This window comes from Xenopus tropicalis, chromosome 5 (genome assembly GCF_000004195.4).
Source record: "Xenopus tropicalis strain Nigerian chromosome 5, UCB_Xtro_10.0, whole genome shotgun sequence".
Lineage (NCBI taxonomy): Eukaryota > Metazoa > Chordata > Amphibia > Anura > Pipidae > Xenopus > Xenopus tropicalis.
This window is the reverse complement of record NC_030681.2, coordinates 100,563,064-100,583,553: the sequence shown is the minus strand read 5'-3', so window position 1 is coordinate 100,583,553 and position 20,490 is coordinate 100,563,064. Positions and strand designations below refer to the sequence as shown.

General features: G+C 38.0%; 1 protein-coding gene across 2 annotated transcripts in view; it reads right to left on the bottom strand.

The window, feature by feature from the left end:
• The window catches only part of psmd1 (proteasome 26S subunit, non-ATPase 1), a 55,421-nt gene that overhangs the window by 27,011 nt on the left and 7,920 nt on the right, over positions 1-20,490 (bottom strand). For both annotated transcript variants that reach the window (XM_012962858.3, NM_213702.2), the window contains exons 8-16: positions 20,093-20,153; positions 17,676-17,804; positions 17,479-17,567; positions 17,067-17,145; positions 15,556-15,729; positions 14,366-14,477; positions 11,053-11,249; positions 8,652-8,747; positions 6,984-7,048 (exon numbers count right to left, since the gene is read on the bottom strand). In XM_012962858.3, the coding sequence (XP_012818312.1) occupies positions 6,984-7,048; positions 8,652-8,747; positions 11,053-11,249; positions 14,366-14,477; positions 15,556-15,729; positions 17,067-17,145; positions 17,479-17,567; positions 17,676-17,804; positions 20,093-20,153 (1,002 nt within the window). The remainder of the gene's footprint in view (positions 1-6,983; positions 7,049-8,651; positions 8,748-11,052; positions 11,250-14,365; positions 14,478-15,555; positions 15,730-17,066; positions 17,146-17,478; positions 17,568-17,675; positions 17,805-20,092; positions 20,154-20,490) is intronic.

Sequence of the window (20,490 nt, the reverse complement as noted above, 5' to 3'; positions counted from 1 at the left end):
GCTACTTGGCTAAAAAGACAAATACCATATAACTGCACTTCCCAAAAGATTATCCAAACCTAATGCCATCAGTCAAAAAAAAAGTACCGCATGGGATAACATTAAAGGGCTACTAAACCTATATTAAGAGTTGATATTATAGAATTGCTTTCTGCGTACATTGGCACTCTGACTATGCATGTAACCATATATATCTCCAACTGTGCTGGGTTATTAGCCCTCTAAGGAAAGTGCAATATCTTTATATAGCACCAACATAATAGGTAAAGGGCACGAGATGCAGGGAAGACTGCACCCAACTCCCACACATTCCACTTGAGGTCATCACCAACAAGATTTTCCATTCAAAATTGATGATTCTGAATCAGAAGTTAATCCATCAAAACAGGTTTGTAGGGGAGCCTTAGACAGAGTAATTGCCTATTTGTAACAGGATTCTACCACTGTCTATGGCCAAGTTTAGTGGTGAGATTTTGTTATCCAAAATTCTCAAGACCTGGCATTTTCTGGATAAGTGGTCTTTTCATAATTTGGATCTGAATACCTAAAGTCTACTAAAAAATAATTAAAGCACTAAGTAAACCCAATAGGATCATTCTGCATCCATAAGGATGAATTCTAGCTTAGCTGTTTAGTTATAGTTTAGTTTAGTTAGTTGTTTAGCTAACTTTATATTAACTTTTTATTAAAATGGAGTCTGTGGGAGATGGCATTCCCTTTATTCAGAACAAACGGATCCCATACGCGTACATGATTTTAAAAAGAGCAGTTTATGTGGTTCGGATATCCTGTAAGTCATTACTTGTATACAGAAACTCGCATTAAAGTATAACTAGAGAATAACTAAAGAAGTAGGCTAGAAGTATTATAAATTATGAGTTGGACTTCTGTACCAGCCCAAGGCAACCACAGCCCTTTAGCAGGGAAGATCTGTGCCTCCAAAGATGCCCCTGTTCTCTTCTGCCAATTCCCTACACATGCTTTGTGCTGCTGTCAGATACTGAGCTTAGGGGCCGACTCACAATATACTGCATATATAATATATATACCTTATTCTCTGCTTTATAATTTGTGACAACCCCTAAGCTGCTCAAAGCACACCGAGCATGTGGGTGTCACAGACACTTCTAAGAAATTCCAGTATAGTGACCCCCAGTGACAACATTTAAGTACTGGGTCATTACTGCTACAGAGATGCTGAACCTTTAGGCTGGTTCAATATATAAATATGGCATTTCAAACCATATTGATTTTTAGGGTTCAGTTCTCCTTTAAAACAGAACTTGACATATACAGATGCCCTACTAAATACAGATAGATGTCATACTAAGATGAAGCCAAAGATAATGCAATACGGCACACATAACTTCCCGGAATCTAGCTATCATTCTACAGCTGCCTCAGTATATTGCTTATTACCCTGGCAGCACAAAGAATAAATGAGCCGTCAGAATTTGGTTATTCAAGGCTAAACAAACTACAATGCCCCCAAATGACTTACAAAGCTGGCACGAAGGGGCTCCGAGAGTTGTGCAAACTGCCCTGCAGTGCGTGCCATGTCTAAACTACTTCCAAATAATAGCCATCTCTATTTAATAATACACAAAGGTGTATAAGAGCAAACATGGCTGCCTGCTGTTTATGATATAGGATTCATAGTGGATACAGGATTCATGCAAAAGTAGGTTAAAATAAGATAAAAAAAAACAGCTTAGTCTGTTACTAGCAAATGCCAGGACTAATGTGAGGAACACGACTTCCACAACAAATACAAATTGGGCTAACAAAAGTGCAGTTCATCTGGAAAAAAATGCCTGCCAGTTACTTTTCCATAGCTCCAGTTCATAGAGGACCCTAGGGCTAAACTAAACAGATTTTACCTGCCCCAAAATATCTTGTCATGCAACAACACAAGATTTTGTAGAATGTCCCACTAGTGTAATGTCAGTTGGATGAAAGTTGGATCAGATAAAGTCAGATAGTGATTTCTGTTAACACATCACTCAGTGTATTTCATATAAGAAGAAAAAGTCTTTCAGACTGCAACGGATTTTATCTTGTCAGACGCAGAATGTAGTGTTCCCTTCCAACAGGCATGCTATGCCAGATGGCAACACTTTAATATTCACTTGAAAAAGGGCTTTGCCCGAAACATGTAGTGGAACACACTAATAAACACTAATTTGCAGCAAAGCCCTGCCTTGTATTATGATGAATACACTTCTATGTAGTTTACTCAAACTTTTGCATCATTCCCATTATTCTGATCCATACAACTACACCAAACTTGTAGTAAAAAATCTGTAATTCTGGTACCAGCCTACAGAGTCACCTGCGTAGTTTACCTTTAAGCATGCAGAAATAGTCAGCTTTTATCTAATTATCTATCATTGCTAGCATTCTCAGCTGTTTGAAACCTATAATTCAGCATTATCTTTAAAATGTAGCTATTACAGATATAATATTCAACTGGTGGCAATAAAGCCCCACACACATGAATAACATAGGGTCCTTTTATATGACTTAATGCAATAAACCTCTAGTATTGCCTTGGCAGACAATTCTGGCAAAGGTGCGGGACTGAAGTTTAAACATGAAAATAAATAGTAGTACTGAGGACAGGCTTTTAATTGCAATATTACAGAACATTTATTTAAGGCTTAAAACTTTGCCCTTTTTTGTAATTTCCCCTCTACAAATGAAGGTGCTAACATAAAAGAAGCAGCACCATCACACAGGCCGGGAATCTCACTCAGCTCCCAGACATTAGACCAGCCACACTATCAAAGCAAGCACTGTAGGCATAAGCAGAGCAACCAGTGAGAATTAACACAAACACCTGCTAACTACCCTGAAGAGTGAAAATCTAGCAAATACTTAGCACTGCTAAAGGCATTAAAGACTGAAAGGCTAAAGCCAGAAACTCTATGGTATCTGCCTACAAGGCTGACGGCTGGCAGGCGTGTGTGTAGTATCTACTCTGTATATACAATATCCAGGAAGACAATCCATCAGTACTGACAGGCATTTAATACTGTTGGATAGTCACTGGTAAGGAGTCGCCATCTACTGGAAAACAGCTGTACACAACAAATCAGAGAGGCACCTAATAAAAACTGTTTTGTATGCCTATAGGGATAAGACTTATTCTTCACAGGGATAAAAACCACTGGACCTCCAGCTTTTGCGACCAGTTACTCTAAGCATCTGCAGCCAAGGATGCTGGGGACTGTAGTTCAGCACAACACAAAGACAAAAGATCAGACACCCACAGCATAATGCAAAAAAAAAGCATTCTGGATTGCCACAAGTCCTTAAAGCAACAAGGTGGCTGACATCAAGGAAAAAATGGTTTACATCTAAAAGGCCACTATTACACTTACTTCAGTGATTCTGAATGAAACAAACTCATCTGATAATCATTAAAGGGGGGTAAGTTTTATATTGTGTGGTTTTCTATTAACTGCCTTTTTGACCTGTTTCTCTCCAGCCTGGCATTTAAACTGCTATTGTGTTCAAAGACCAGAAGGCTGACGGACACAATAAAATTGATATGCAATTGATATGAAATTGGTATGCAGGTAGCCATACGTGCCCAGTTTTGGTTGGATAGCTTGGCCAATTTTCACCATATTGTCCATCTGTCTAAGCGTTAGGGAGGCACTGAATCCACTATTTTCGGATTCGGCCGAACCCCGAATCCTTTGTAAAAGATTTGGCCAAATACCAAACTGAATCCTAATTTGCATATGTAAATTAGGATGCAGAAAGGTTTAAGTTTTCCACTTCCGTGTTTATGTGACAAAAAGTCACATGATTTTAAGGATTCAATTTGGCCAGGAGCATGGATTTGGTCGAATTTGAATCCTACTGAAAAAGCCGAATCTTGGCTGAATCCCAGATTTGGTGCATCTACTAAGAAGCACCTCATCCTGCGTCCTATTTGATCACAGCCTTATTGTTTAAAGTAAAAACTGTATTTGTTGATAGCCCTTTTTGGAAGATAAATGATGTATCATCAGATGAGGACATGAGAGGAGCCACAACCCACTCATATTCTCCCATATGATTTGGATGGCCAAATTGCATAGCATGTGACTGTTCAGCTTGCATTTAACTACAGTTGGCTAAAGACCGACTTTAGAACATTTGTTTTTCTTTGTAAATGTGTCAGTTAGAGTTCAACTAAGTAGTATTGGCACCCAAACCAATACTAATTTGCCTGACATCCTGCCTGCATGCCCCCACCTGGGGACAGTCCACTCATTCCATCCCACACCTATAGCATCCCAAACACGTGCTTCAGCTGCCTACCCCTAGTTATCCCCCGTTGTCCCCTTGTCATCAGAACTCTTTTTTTAATGTCTAAAATAATATCAATCCTTTCAGCCCCTATATTTTCATAAGCATCCCTGTTAAATGGTTGTCTAGCCAGCTTAGGTGATAGAAGTTTCTGAAAATAGAAGTTTCTGAAAATTGCAAAAAGATTAATAAGGTTCAAAAACACAGCAGGTTTTACACAGACTCTGCATAAGGATGTGTAAACATCCATCTGAAGGAATGGAAGCCAAAACTATTTAGCTCCGCTATGCCCTGCAATGTCGCCCTGAAGGGAAAGGGTTAGCCAGGTCTTAGATGCACCATTAATAAGGCCTCTGCCTGTGGATGATTCCAAATCCAACGCTGCCTGCATCTCATCCCAGGAGAGCTGTCAGTGCCTTTATAAACACTAGCTTCCCGTTAGTCAGTTCAGTCAATATGGTGCTTGTTCCAGTCAGAGCTGGAAGCAATCCCTGCAGGGCTGAAGCTTAAGTACGGGCTGGAGGGTTACAAAGCAACTAGCGGCTAAGTCCCAAAGATTAGCCATATAACCCTGACATGATATTACGGCTTGCTGGGGGCGGGGGCAGTATTATTTCCAACAGCTAGCAGATGTGTCCGACAATTCCCGCAGGTACTTTTGCAAGAGCTGCCCACTAAACCCCGGCTGTAAATCAGGAGATTTTACTCCCCAAGGAGCAGGATTTTAAACAAACTGCTACACAGCTATGGGAATATCAAGACATTAATTCACAGTTTGTATTTGCAAAAGCAGCAGTAGTAAAAGTGGACATAAATAGCTGAAATAAATTATAGTATATCTGCTCAGTGTTCTCCCTTTTTTAGCTGCTGCTTCCTTGTACTGGTAAAGCCACTCTCCTAAAGGGGCTACTCAAGCAGAAATCATTATGTAGGCTGCTCTACTACCAAACTTTAGTACTCTAGCTGGTATTCAGCTGACTTGAAACAATATGTGGCAAATTCTAAGTGTTCAGCTGAACAGAATCTAAAACACCTTAGGCCCATGGTACAGAGTCCACCAGTCACTTAAGTAAATTAATTTGATTGTTACTATGGTGAAAGGCAGATTTTGAGCAGGATGCTTATGGGCATGGGAAAAATTCACCTATCAGTGCTATAGTCAGGCAAATTCACTTCACATAAATGACAGCAGGAAGTATCATACTTAGGTACTCTGACAGCTAAGGAAAAAAAAAAGTCAGTGGGGAATATGCTCTGAGCTATTGGCCTTACTGCAATGTGCCCTTAGATGACTCAAGGCAACAAACTTTATCCACCTGTTGATTCAATCTTACTGCTTTTGCTCACATTTTAATACGCGAATTTCAACTCATGGATTTGGTGCAACCCTAATTGGGTACTGTAACACCAATTATTCTGGTACAAGAATAGGACCTGTTATCCAGAAAGCTCGGGACCTGGGGTTTTCCGGATAAGGGGTCTTTCCTGGATCTCCATAATCCAGTCTACTAAAAAATAAATAATTTAAACGTTGAATAAACCCAATAGGATTCAAATATGAATTAATTATCTTAGTTGGGATGAAGTACATGGTCCTGGTTTTAAAAAAATTTGAATTAAATGGAGTCCTGTAATTTGGAGTTTTCTGGATAACAGGATTATGGATAACAGTTTCCATACCTGTACTACACAAACAACTGGAGGGGTGGAGCTGCCCCCTACAACACACCTTTATAAGCCCCCTGCCAACCTATGCCAAGTCAAGATGGCAATGTAACACTTATCAAATCCCTCATTGGATCATATATCCATATGAAATAAAAATATTAAGATGTCACTGTTCCTTTGTCTATATGGCAACTAACTCATATTAATACATATATTTAAACAAGATAAATTATAAATAAACTATGGGAGCTGAAACAATAATGATTTAAGGCTAATATATTTACAAAGTATATGGAAAACCAATGCTTTTTCAATATATATCCCCTTTAACCACACAGTAGGATTTGTTGACAGCAGTTAAATCTTTACTACCCCAGACAAAAATGTCTTGCTATTGCCTAACATTGCAACTGCTGCAAGTAAAGTATATTACTCACATCGATTACTCACGGTTATTTTCCCGTGATTAAGCCAGTTGCCCTGAGTAATGTGTTTTACTTTTTGCGATTGCAATGTCAGGCAATGGCAAGGCATTTTTGGCACATCTGATGCCAGCAGTAGCACACACAAGGAGATTAGTCGCCTGCAATAAATCGTTACTACTGCTGGCAACTAGTCTCCTGCAAATGCTTTCCCTCCGGCAATAATGTATATTGTTGGTGCGAAAACATATGCGGTGCTTCGTTTTTTTGAAGTCACCTAAATGTATCTCACAAGAAATCTTTCGAATCGGCACATATGTTTTTCCAACAGCCATTTACATTATTGCCAAAGGGAAAGCATTTGCAGGAGATTAGATGCTCACAGTAGGGGCCCTTTACAGCACCAACAAATCTTACTGTGTGCCATTGCCCCAAAAGCCAAAATCAAGTATCTTCAGACTGGACATGACATGCAAATCAAGCTTTACTAAAAGGCGCTTTACTTAAAGGCATTTTACTTAAAGCCACTACATTTATTGCAAACAACACTTCAAATAATTATCCAAAAATCTCTTATCACATATGACTAACCTGAATAGGATGAAGCCCAGTGATTCTACAGCTGCTCTTCTAACATCATCATTGACATCGCTTACCTTCAAGTGAGAGAGAGGCAAATGTAGCAGGTTGGCAGAATCTCTTCACAACTAGCCTAAATAAGCCTACATTTTACATTAGATAACAAAACATTTCCTATCAACAGTTCTTTAAAACAGACCTAGTAAATTCTATTTCATCTTTAAAGGAGAAGGAAAGTCATTTTGGCATTTTACTGCCACCTTTAGTGCCACCTAGAACACTATATTTATTCAGCACAAAGCTTTACTATACCTAAGTAAAGAGCCCTAGAAGCTCCCTCTGATAGCAGCTGCCATTTTAGCTTAGTCTTGGTAGCTTCCTGCTGCACTTATAGTCATTGGGAGCTCAGATTCACATTCCTAAGGGTGGGGGAAGTGAGTTCTTATACATTCTTATGGGAGGGGGGAAGTCAGTTCTTGTGCATTCATATGGGAGAGGGAGAGGGAAAGAGGAGAGAACGGAGTAGACTCGTGCCCCAAACAAGAGGAAGTCCGATACTGAAGAACATGTTTACAAAAGAGGAGACAGGAAAACCTGTGTTTCTTTTATAAGAGGACTCAGTGCTCGTTTCTGTGAGTGCTTATGGCTGTATTTACATAGACCTTTCTGATAAAGGTTACTTAGTTTTATCTTTCCTTCTCCTTTAATTGTTCTGTGGTTCAACAACAGAAGTTAAAAACTTCACAAGATGTACTAAAGTGCCAAATAACACTTACTTACACACAACTTAAAAAAAAAATAATAAACAGATTCCTATGATTTTCCCTTTGTGTATGTACCGTATATGAAAAATATTAATAGTAGACTATGTATTTATTTTCCCTTTATCTCTGAACCCCCAAGGTTTAATGAATGGGCCACACTTGCCTGATCAATTGTATTCTTTCAGGATGGTGGCCACAATCTTTATTATGTAATAAACAAAACATGTAAACAGAATTTTTCAAACCAGGATGAAACTCCTGTAGATTTCTGATAGGGGTTATATTGCTAAACGCTGAACCTGCATTTTGAGTTGGGACATATTCCCTTCAGAAGACAAAGCAGCGTCTTTCCAAATTTAAAAAAAACGCTTGACAAAGTCGCTAGGTAACTTGTTAGGTTTTTGTCTACATCCAAGGGCTATCGACATAGATTGTCGATCAATCCATAACCTTTTCATTTCCTTTTCTATTTCGTCCCACATTGTATTTATACCTTCTGTTGTATTCAACGGATATTGGGCAGCATTCATAACATCAGCTGCTAAAGGGTTGGAAATAGAAGGGACTTTAGTCCAATCCCATCCAGATTCTAGGTCATAACCAAGAATCCCATCAATGATTAATTTGATGTCAGCTTGATGCATACATTGGCCCTGACACATTAAGGGTTTCATAATAAGTTGATCTCCAACAGTAAGGAAAGGATAATGTTTATCTGCTTCTTTAGTTTTGGAGTGTGTTGCTTTATTTCGAGATTAACCCCTATCAATTTCTTGTAGCCTATGCAAAGCAATACCTAGGTATTCCCCACACATGATTTTGCAGGAATATTTGAGGGTATAGCAGCCCTTTAAAACAGGCAGATGTTAAGATTGTACATGCTTTGCTAAGGTAGAGGGCAAAAAGCAATACTCACAGCCACATGCAGGAGACGGCGGATGGCCTTGTTATTCCCTGACCCACAGTATGCCATAGCCACAGTATACATTCCAGACCGGCGAAGGATCGGATCCTAAGAGTAAATAATTTTTTTTCTTTTTTAAACTGCAATTGTAATATCACTTTCTTCAAAAAACAAAAAAAAACAAAAAAAAAAAACAAGGATTTTCCATTCCAACCTACAAAACATACCAGCAAGCATGTGTCTGGGATGCTCAGTTCTCTATATAACTTTATATATACATATACTATAACTTTATGTTTACATAAAACCCCTTTGACATGTATTGAAAAATAATTTAAGGAAAATCTGTTCAGTTGGGAAAATCCCAGTCACTGCTGCAGACTTTAGATTTTACTGGGAAGCATGTCTTGTCGTTTATGCAGAGGTAAACCAGAAGTGTTCTATAAATTCCACTGGAATTTTGTTCTGTCATAACCACTGAGAAACAGAAGATTTAAATAATAAATAAGACCTGCATTTACTTTATGAGGGAGAGGGCAAGATGCCTGTTATTTTCACAATAAAAAGGAAGGTGACTGTCAGTCTAAAATTTATTTGTAGAAAAACCATTATATTACATTTAAAGTTATGAACAAAGCAAACAAACATTCCTTCTTCGGGCAATATTACTAAACTAAACTCTGGGAACCACAGTGTGCAAAACTGCAAATATGTTTTTCAAATATGGAATTAGTTATGTCCCCTTATACTGCCCCCCTTTTAGACTCTCACAGGCATCATTGAAAAAGAGAAATAACCTTAACCCGCAGAGCTAATATTTTAATGATACTGTATCCCTGTAAAACCACTGGGTATAATAAGCTTTCGACACATTAAGTTAACCAGTTACAAAAAAAAAGGAACATTTTTCTTCCGTACTAAAACATTGGTACATGTATGGGACCTGTTATCCAGAATGCTTGGGACCTGGGGTTTTCTGGATAAGGGATTATTCCGTAATTTGAATCTCCATAATTTGAGTCTGCTACAAATCATTTAAACACCGAATAAACCTAATAGGCTGGTTTTGCCTCCAGTAAGGATTATTTATACCTTAGTTGGGATCAATTACAAGGTACTGCTTGATTATTACAGCGAAAAAGGAAATTTTTAAAAATTAGCATTATTTGCTTATAATGGAGTCTATGGGAGATGGCTTGGGCTGGCTATGGGGGTTTCCGGTTAAGGGATCCGATACCTGTACTCCGAAGACTAAGGCATACATCACTCAAAAGGTACTCCTTGGTAGAACAGAGCACAATTTTTTTAACATAACTGGGCAACTGGAAGAAAAAAGTTTGTTTGAGAGACTTCCTTCTTATAGAAGTAATGGCTACCCCTCTAATTCAAATTAATACCTATATATTTTACCAAATAGTTATATGATAACACGCAAAAAATTCAAACTCTACTGTTGGCCAATTATGGATCTTACTTGTTTGCCAGTTTTAATGTATCAATAAATGCACCATGGGCATCCATGATTGTCTGGTAAACCGGTACAGTTTTTAATAGTGTTAAGTAATGATCAGTCACTCAGGTATGTGGCAATTATTTTAACTAATGGGCAGTCACAAGGTATGGGGCATTTATATTAACTAATGTCTAGGAAGACTAATGGGCAATTATATCAAATTAATGGCTAGGAAGAGCAAAAAAAGGAGCAATTATGTTAACTCGTGGCTAGGAAGAGCAAGTCATGGGGCAATTATATTAACTAATGGCCAGGTATAGCAAATAAAGGGCCATCTATGTTGTCAAGGGGGCAGCAAGCATTGGGGGCAAACATATATGAACACTGATAGGCACTGCACAAACATGAGAAACATATTAAAGGGATAGAGTCATGATTTTTATGTTGTACTTTTTATTTCTAAATTGCACTGTTTACATAGCAAATAATTCACTCTACCATTTAAAATTTTATTCTTGAACCAACAAATGTATCTGTTTTAGTTGTAATATTGGTGTGTGGGCAGCCATCTCATTGAATTGTGCCCGAGTCTGAGCTTTCCGAAGGAGCCAGCGCTACACATTAGAGCTGCTTTCAGATAAACTATTGTCCCAAGCCGGACTTGGATTTCTTACTATTGGGGGGGGGGGGGATTTCTTACTATTGGGGGGGTGATATCACTTTAACTTGCAGCTCAGTGGACTGAAGTTTATCAGAGCACAGGTCACATGGCTGTGGCACCCTGGGAAATGTAGAATATGGCTAGCCCCATGTGAAATTTCAAAATATAAAACAAATCTGAAAAACAGGTTTCAATGCAGAACTCTGCTGGAGAAGCCCTATTAACTGATTTGTTTTGAAAAAATAGGTTATCCCATGACGGTATTCCTTTAACTAATTATCCATATACACTACAGTCACCTTGTCCCTGCAGAGGCTCTCTATCAGCGCATCTGCTTCTTCCATTCGACCATACATGACCAGAGCGATTCCTACAGCCAGTCCCCTCAAAATCTTCTCATGCTGTGTCTCTTGGGCATATCCCACCATATCCTCAATCGCTTGAGCATTTTTGGAGCCCAGCATAACTAAACCAAGAGCCAGGCCTGCTGCTTCTCCTGTGAGACAGCAAATAGTTTAACATGCTTAGTATTCATAAATTAAACAGAGCAAAATACAGTAAAATTAAAAAGAAACAAAGTTATTGTGGCCGTGATTTTCTTACATAACAGTTCTTTAATCTAAGTCATTAGAAAAGCTGAATTTTGTGCATAAATTTGCAGAAGCATGTATTAAAAATAAGTCTCTTATAGGGGATTCTCCAGCCAAAAACTGTTCTATTGCAAAGAAAAGGTAATCCTAAGCAACTTTCTGGTTTACATATTTGTACTTGCAATTTAAAGCAATGTTTGTTTCTTCTCTCTGGTTATGACTGGAAACAATGTAGCAGAAAGTCACTAATCTTTCAGTTATGTTTTATCAGCTGGCTTCTGCTACATAGAGTCAGAACCACCAGTGCAGAGAATAGAAACATGCTGATACAGAAGAGTACAAAAGGTGCATGTACTTACCCTGACGCAGTAAGCAAAGGGCACTTTTGGATGCAAATTTTTTGAAAAATGAATTGTTTGTTCAAGCGTCATTCTTGTGCAATGTGGGCGGTGAATCATACGCAATTGAACTGCGTCTGACTTGTGCTTTGCATCCAATTTGTCAAAATAAACACAACTGCGTGCGTGCTTTGTTGTGAATTGCCACAGTTGAACCAAATATTTTTGCAGTCTGTCTGGGGTGAAACTGGTGCTGATTAACATTCTGCATTTTAATGAGGTGTGCGCCCGACTCTTTAGGCACAGGTTTGCTGCTACTGTTGATTCAGGTAGATGGTGGAACCCAGAAGCTACTGCCTGGTTAGAAGTTGATGGTAGCTCCAGGGTTAGCACGGCAATGTGCATCAACAGACGCAGCAGTGGTCAATTTGGAATGGAAGGCAGGCACAAAAATGATCTTTTGTAAACACTTTACAAAATTGTTGTGTATGATGGCCCTTAAAATTTGCCAGCACGTGCATGGCTTAGAGAGAAGATTGCCACAGCACACTTGACTTATACAATTGCATATACTGCCAGTTTATGCAAAAAAGGAAAAAGACTCCACCCAAAATGCTCGCCTCACACTATCTTTTCTGCTTCCTTCAGAATATAAAATTGCCTTCCTAGCACTGTTTTTTGTTTAACCCCAACTGTCATATAGTCTTCTTACTTCACCTTATCTCTCAAATGTTCTTGTTGTAACAATGTTCTTTTCTTGGATCATTTCCTGGCTGATAAAAGTCCTTATCTCTGCTCAGTCTCCCTTGCCTTTTTATTTCCTAAGATGTACGCCACCCAGATTTATAGCATCTAGGTCTGACTGTTTTTGGTGTAGCAAGGGAAAGATTAATTACAGAGTCAAGAACCTCTGATGGCTCAAGACCCAAGGAAGACCTCTGGCTTGAACACCAGGAAGCCCTGCTCTAAGACAACAGTACCATTGAAGTGCACTATGCTGTTGTGCTAGCTTTGCTTTCTTGAAGTGTATGCTTGAACATTCTATAATATACTGTATTTTGAACACGACAATAAAGTCAATGAACTAGAGTAATTTAATCTGCAGGAATTTCTCAAGAGAATAAGATGAAAACTCAAATTATACTAACTCTACAGGGGCAAGGATTATTACGTAGAAAGGTAAAACAATAATGTTTTTTGATAACAGAATAAGATTCATTTTTATGTCAGTTACAATAAAGTGTATTAGTAGCTGAATTGTCTTAGCAGATCCAAAATAATAAAACTAAATCTATGCTAGGTTTGGACACCCAAGTGGCAGACCAATATAGATCATCTGATCAACTTGCCCCTGGATGAATATCGGATAACATTTGGGTCCTGTGCATACCTATCAGAGAGGATTGCATTCAAGGGCCTTACCTTGGAAAGTGTCTGACACTCACACGCTCAGTGGGCTCCAAGCAGCTGCTGAGATTTGGTGTCGACGCAAATTATTACATTGTGATAATTACTCTAGTTCATTGACTTCATTGTCGTGTTAAAATTAGATTTGCCAGCCATAGAAGGTGATGCTGATTTTTAAATTCTAATTGCACTAGCTTCAGAGCTGTCATGTAATGTGAATCTGAATTAATAATCTGTCTTACATTGTCATATTTACATTTTGTATATTCAGTATATTGTGAGTCAACCCCTAAGCTCAGTTAACAGACAACAGCACAGAGCTTGTGCAAAACACCAAAACATAATGTATAACATTTCTAGCCTAATTCTTTAGTTAAGCTTTAGTTCTCCTTTAAAAGGGAAACCCCTGACAGACTGACGTAAAACTGCCATGTCCGTGTTTCCTTTTAAATGATATAGATTGTAAGCTCTACGGGGCAGGGACCTCCTTCATCTTGTGTTTCTGACTCTTATTGCAACTGCACCTTGTATTTATTGTATTTATTGTTGTACTTTGTATTTATCCATTTTGTATTTATCCATTATTTTTAACCCCGTCTGTATTAATGAATTCTACTGTACAGCGCTGCGTACATAAGTAGAGCTTTATAAATAAAGATATACATACATACATACAAATGCCAGCACAAGTGTGTGTGTATACAGTGACCTTTAGTTATCTTACCCTGAATCGATTCTTTAGCTAGCACTAAGCAAAAATTTCAAGGATGCTGCCATTTGGCCACATAAAGGCCGGCAGTGGCTGAGTCTGCAAGCAAAGAGTGTATAGTCTCCAATATAACCTCTCCAGTATTTTTGCTCTTAAAACATACGTCACATATGCCAGATGTGTCAATACCAAAATACAGTTGCTCTTGTGAAGAGCAGGTTTAGCAAATCAGTGTCTGATGGCTGCTATACAGGGACTGAACCTAAGACATTACTGTATTCCAAGCAGGACCTGAAACAGATTTATAGTAATTAGCTGCACAGTGGTCAAATCCACAACTTTTGGCTCACAAGTTAGAAACAGGCAGCAGCAGTGAGTGGCGTTTCTTACTAGAAAAAAATAGTAGTATAAAGCATATCTGCCCCCAACTCATGCCTTGCTTTACAGATCTTATATTGTATTTAAAACTAGCTTCTTTAACTTTTCAACCCCTATTCATTAATATTGCTCACACAGAGCAACAACCAGTTTTCCAAAATCAAAAAGTTTTAATTGATCTTATGCTCACCAGTAACGGCATCATCCTGATACAAGTTCGTTTTCAGAAGGTCATACACATCTTGTCGTGCAGTCCCCAGGGCTGCCAATCCAAGCCCCAGGCAGCCACCATGCCGCACAATCTAGCAAGAAGAAAATAATTAAAAAGTACACTTAAAAATGAATAAAAAAAAAATATATATATTTTCTCAAAATACACAATAAACTCAAACAAACTGGTGCCTTGATGCTATGGTATATGAGATGCTTTATAGCCATTCCTCATGTATGTGATATAGCCAGAACCAAAACATAATGTACAACATCTCTGCCATACTTCTTTAGTTAGTCTTTAGTTCTCCTTCTCTAAGGAATAAATTCCAAATACTAAACAATCCAATGTATTCAATTATAATTCAACATTACATCCTTAAATGTTTTTTCTGCACTAATACAATCAAATACACTAATACAATGCTAACATTTAAAAAAAATGGGTTGTGTGAAAGTAAATAGTGATTTCATCCCGTAAATTGTAACATTCTCAGTAAATGTCTTATTAAAATGTCCATCCATATATAACACATAAGATATAAACAGTGGTTTAAAGGAAACAAAACAAATGTCTAGTTATTTAAGTACTGAAACCAAATCTAAAACATTTACCCAAAGGAATCTGTGAGTTACAGATAATTTAGAAATTATATCAGGCTGCAGAAATGTGTGTATCAGAAGCGGTATACATGACAGAAAAGCTGTATAAATAGTTAACCTTTAATTAAGCACACATGGCAGCATGAAGAACAGGGAGATAAAGCATTCTACCAGGGATATGTGTTCTATATTAGAGTTCTAATCCAATAATTAGATAATGTTTGGTAGTACAGGTATGAGACCGGTAATCCAGAATGCTTGGAAACTGGGGTTTTCTAGATAAGGGATCTTTCGATAATTTCTTCACAACTCATCTTTCTTCACAACTCAAAAACATTCAAACATGAAATAAACGTAATAGGATTGTCTTGTTACCAATAAGGATGAATTTTATCTTAGATGGGATTAATTGCACGAAATTGTTTTATTACTACAGAGAAAACGGAAATCATATTTAAAAATTATTTGCTTATAATGGAGTCTATGGGAAATGGCCTTCCCGTAATTTGGAGGTTTCTGAATAATGGGTTTCTAGCAAAAATGTTCAATTGTTAATAAAATCCTTACATCGTTGCTGGCATTCTTTAGCTGGTTCAGAAGGTAGTCTATGATGTCACCTCCATGGTTGGCATGAATAAGTCCAAGAGCATAGAGTCCTCCTCCCTCCTGGTATGCAGAGCCCGGTGAAGTGTCTTTTGGTAGATAGGTTGCCATTAGCTGAAGAGCCTCTTTTTCATGACCCTAAGAAACATATGACATAAAATATCAGAAAATGGCAAGCTGAATACATGTATGACCTGTGTCTTATAAATAAGTACATTTATGCAATCATCTTTATAAACCCCCCTCCACTCCCACTGGCCTCATATCATCATATTCCCTACTAGGTCAATGGGTACTTATGGATACTGACATGGAGGAACTGACTAAGCAAATGCTAAATGCTAAGAGGTGAGACAAGTCTAACCTTAAAAAAAATAAGGCCAGTCAGAATATAGGTCCAACACTCTTCATGTGGGCACTTATCAGCAGAGAGAGGGTACCAAACTCCTTTGAATCACTAAGAACCCATGGGATTTTAAATAAGCAAATTAATAACCAAGAAAGTCTATAAATCTAAATTTTTCTTTCTCACAATGCCACCAAATGTAACATAATGTTGTATTATGATGCTGCATAAAAATAATACACCAAAAAACAAATCATCAATATGTTCATTACATGTCAGGCCTCATTTACTAACAGCAGGCTAAGTGCAGACATCATTGCAAAGGATTGTTTTATAAACACAATGCAGGAGAACTTAAAGTTTATCTAACATTAGGCATGAGTAATACACAAAATTTGCATTCTCAATTTTTTACATTGTTTCCGAAGTCAATATGGGTGTCGTGGGTACCCTATTACATACCCTCCATTTTATGCTTTTCAGTTAGCACAAAGGAAAGAGTGTGTGGGGTGCACAGTGCAAAGGAGTCATAGCCATAAATAGTTCCTTCGCACCTACAGAGCTGTATACATCATTAGATTATACAAAAATATTTAAAGGGCACCTATCTCCTGTTTCCTCCACCAGAGGTGCAGGCTAATTGAGGCCACACTCCGACTGAAGGAAACAATAGTGGATCATCCGCTTACGTCACATACATGCACATTTTTTTTTTTTTTTTAAATGACTTGTTTCCCCTAACCAGAGTATCTATTAGCCCGCACCTTTCATGTGGAAAAAAAAATTTAGGGGTTATAGGTGCACTTTAATAGACTGAGATATTGGCACGGTACAGTACCAAATGCTAAACTTTATACAGGATTCACCCAACCTATGCTGGAAACAATATAAGCTCAGCCTACATTTACTTAAAGCCTTTTGATTGAAGAATCTTCCTTTTAATATTAAAGCAAGTAATACAGCCCCTTAAGCTTAGTGTTTCCAATTCAAATGTTTGGTAAGATCACTAAGCTACAAATTCAAATACGTGCTGATCACTTTCAGGCTTGGAGTAATATTTTTTTTTCTTAAGGGATAAAAGACAATTTGTATCTCTATGAGATAATGAACATTCTTTTCTATCACTCACCTTATGAATTACTCCTAAGCTGGCTGTTGCTGTGAACTTTGCCCAGTTTGTCGCTCTGGCTAACCATTCCAAATTATCTCTGTGGACAGAAAGAAAAGGTAAGTACTTAGAATGATCTTATAAAGCATTGAACTTTTTCTAGCTCAGTACACAGCTTTAATTGTAGAACAAGTCACATGCTGTGTATTGGTAATTATGCTGGGATTTGTCCACAATATTAGGAGTCTTATCATGCTTAATATGGAATTTTGCAGCAAAGGTCCATGCATTTCAAACTGCAAACTGAATTTGGCTTTATTTGTGCTTTGCTAGAGCAAAATAAAATAAATAAAATATAGATTTCTGTGAACAAGATAAACTATAATGAAAGCATATAGCATCTGCAGGGGGAGTAATAAGGTGCTAATCATACCTGAGGAACTGATCACTGGTAGTGCCGCAGTGCATAAATGAATTTGCTATAACAGTGGCCGTGTGACACACAGAATTCCTTACTGCGTCCTAAAGTAAGAAAAGAGACACAAAACCATTACAACAAAACCTTCTTAAATAGCAGTAAATGGTCATGCTTTGGACTAAACAGGAGCAAGGAGGTGGTTTATCACTTACCTTAGTGTTTTTTAAGATCATTAAGTCTGTATTATTGTTCCGTATCAAAAACTGCAAGTGTAGTTCTATGGCCATCTCACCACTGAGGATCTTTACCATCTTGGAAATCTGATCTTTTGGTTCTGGGTTCTGGAAATTTTAAACAAATCAAACAGATAATGTTTCATTCTCTATATAATGGAATAAACAGCTCTACTTAACTGCATTCTTATGATAACAACCACAAAATGATTTAAGGTAAAGAAGGAACATCTCAGGCACTTGACTAGTGTAACCTGCTTCTAAATGGCCTCCCTAACTCCTTACTCTTCCTCCTACAGTCTTAAACTCCCAGAATTCTCCTCCTTATCAAGGAGAGTTAAGGCCTTTCCACTGCGAAAGTCCTTATCGTTGCTTCCCATAAAAACAAGAATAACTTACAACACTCCCTCTCTTAACCTTCAAAGCCTTTCATTCCTCTGTACCTTATCTTTTCTTGTGTCTCCATATGTTCTTGGACGACTCCTCCACTCCTCCCAGAGCAACCGCTTGGTTACACCCCCCACTACTACTGCTGTTTTCTGCCTTAACGGAGAAGGAGAGGCATATTGGCATTTTACTGCCAACAGATTAGCACAATAGTGTTGAAAGCTTTACCGTACCCGAGTAAACAGGTCTAGAAGCTCCCTCTGTTTAAGATAGCAGTTGCCATTTTAGCTTGGTCTCATTAGCTTCTGTGCCGCAGCTCTAGCTGCTGGTAGCTCAGATTACACAGAGTTTGGAGGGGGGAGCAAATTCTGATGGGAGGGGGAGTAAATTCTGATGGAAGGGGAAGCAGGAGAAGGGAGGGCTAGAGGGAGAGCAGATGCGTGCCAGTGCCCTGAAGGATTTTTCCGAGAGAGGAAGTCTAATTCTGAAGAACATAGGGCAAATTCACTAAGGTGCGCTAATTTTATTGCGTCTAATGCACGATTCACTAAAAGGATACTTGCTTTAATTTAGAGGCGAAGCTGTTTGCGTTAAGTCACGAAGACTATTTTCATGCGGTATTTGACACAACGCCCTCATTAACGCAGCTCGCACAAACTGTCACCGCATGCGAAAAACCGCACACCATATTAGCCATACACGCCATTACTTTCGGAAAACTACTGTTTTGAAAATGACCATTTCCCTGCAAACTGGAGGCTACATTACTCTAGGGCCAACACATACTTGAATAAATCACACTGCAAAGTTCATATTGTGTTACCAAAAGCTCATAATCTGTACTTTTCTATAATTACCACCTGCCCCAAGTAGGTGTTCATTTTCGCACAGACTAATGCGATATTTAGCTCGTCTAAGTGTTTGTGAATCATGCGTTAGTATTATTTCTGCTCGAGAATTAACGCAATGCGGTAAAATTAACGCATTCGGTTGCACGCTTTTTAACGCACACGACATGCGACTTAATGCATGCAATAATACTTTAGCGAATCGTGCATTTTTTTGTTTCAAATTTAATGCAAAAAAAACATGCAATAACGCTTAGCGCACTTTAGTGAATCAACCCTCATGTGTTCAAAAAAAGAGACAAGAAATCCTGTGTTACTTTTGATAGAGGACTCAGTGCAGCTTTCCTCTGAGTGCTTATGGCTGTATTTACATAGACCTTTTTGATAAAGCTTACTTAGTTTTTACCTTTTCTTCTCTTTCTACCTTGCTGCTCCTTACATTTGGAATGTCATCCCTGATTTGCTACCTCAGTCTTTTAAGAACTAAACTCAAAGACTACCTTTTGGAGCAATCATGCAGCACCTGACCTGGGAACTAGCACTTATATTGCAGTATCAGCTTGCAGCACTATTATCCTCCTATTTGTTTCTGTAAGTTACCCTCCCATTTAGATTGTAAGCTCTACGGCACAGGGACTAATATCCTCTTTGATTCTTAACTTATTGCACCATACACTGTATTTATTATCACACTTTGTATTTATCTATTATTGTAATAACCTTCTGTTTGTTGTTTTACTGTTCTATTGTACAGTGTTAAGCAGGTTATGGCTTATTTTTAAGAGCATAAATCCAGGGTTCCATTTTTCAGTACAGACCATGAGAACTTCATTACACTGCATCTAGATAATTAAACATGGAACATTTTAAAATTCTAGAATTCAGTATGTGCTGCCAGCCATGTATTGTTGTCATAAGTGAAACCTATTGTAAAACAGAGTGGATTACATTTATTTTAGTAACACAAAATGAATTTGCTCTTAATAAAACTGACTACTCAGTGTACAATAGGGACCTTAGACTCTAAGCTCTACTGCGACAGATACTAACGTTAATCGTTTATCATTTCTGTGAAACACTGCAGAATATGTTAAGAATAATATGTATTACAGTCATTGATCTCTTTACTACATCAGTTAGCACTCTGATTTAGACACTCACTGATTCTGCTGTATTGCTTCCTACTGTGCTGCCAGACTGGTCCTCTGATTCCATGGTTTCACTGCAATATTAGGCAAAAGTTTGGAAGGCATATGAAAAGCAGGAATATACAAAGGGAGATTACTTGCATCGTTTTTAATGACAAACACGTTTATTCATGAATTTCTAGTGCCAAAACACATTATTTACTAAGATAATTACTAAAAAAAATATACCACGACAGCAAGAAGTTTACATATAGGGACAGATTTCAAAGTGCGGGAAAAATTCGGATTGGAAATGAAAATTTCTGAAGATCGTAAATATCACGAAAATGCATACGAAAAAATCGTATTATTCACAATATCGTATTGGCAATCCGAAAGTCACTAAATTTTCGTACCGAACGACTGTAAACA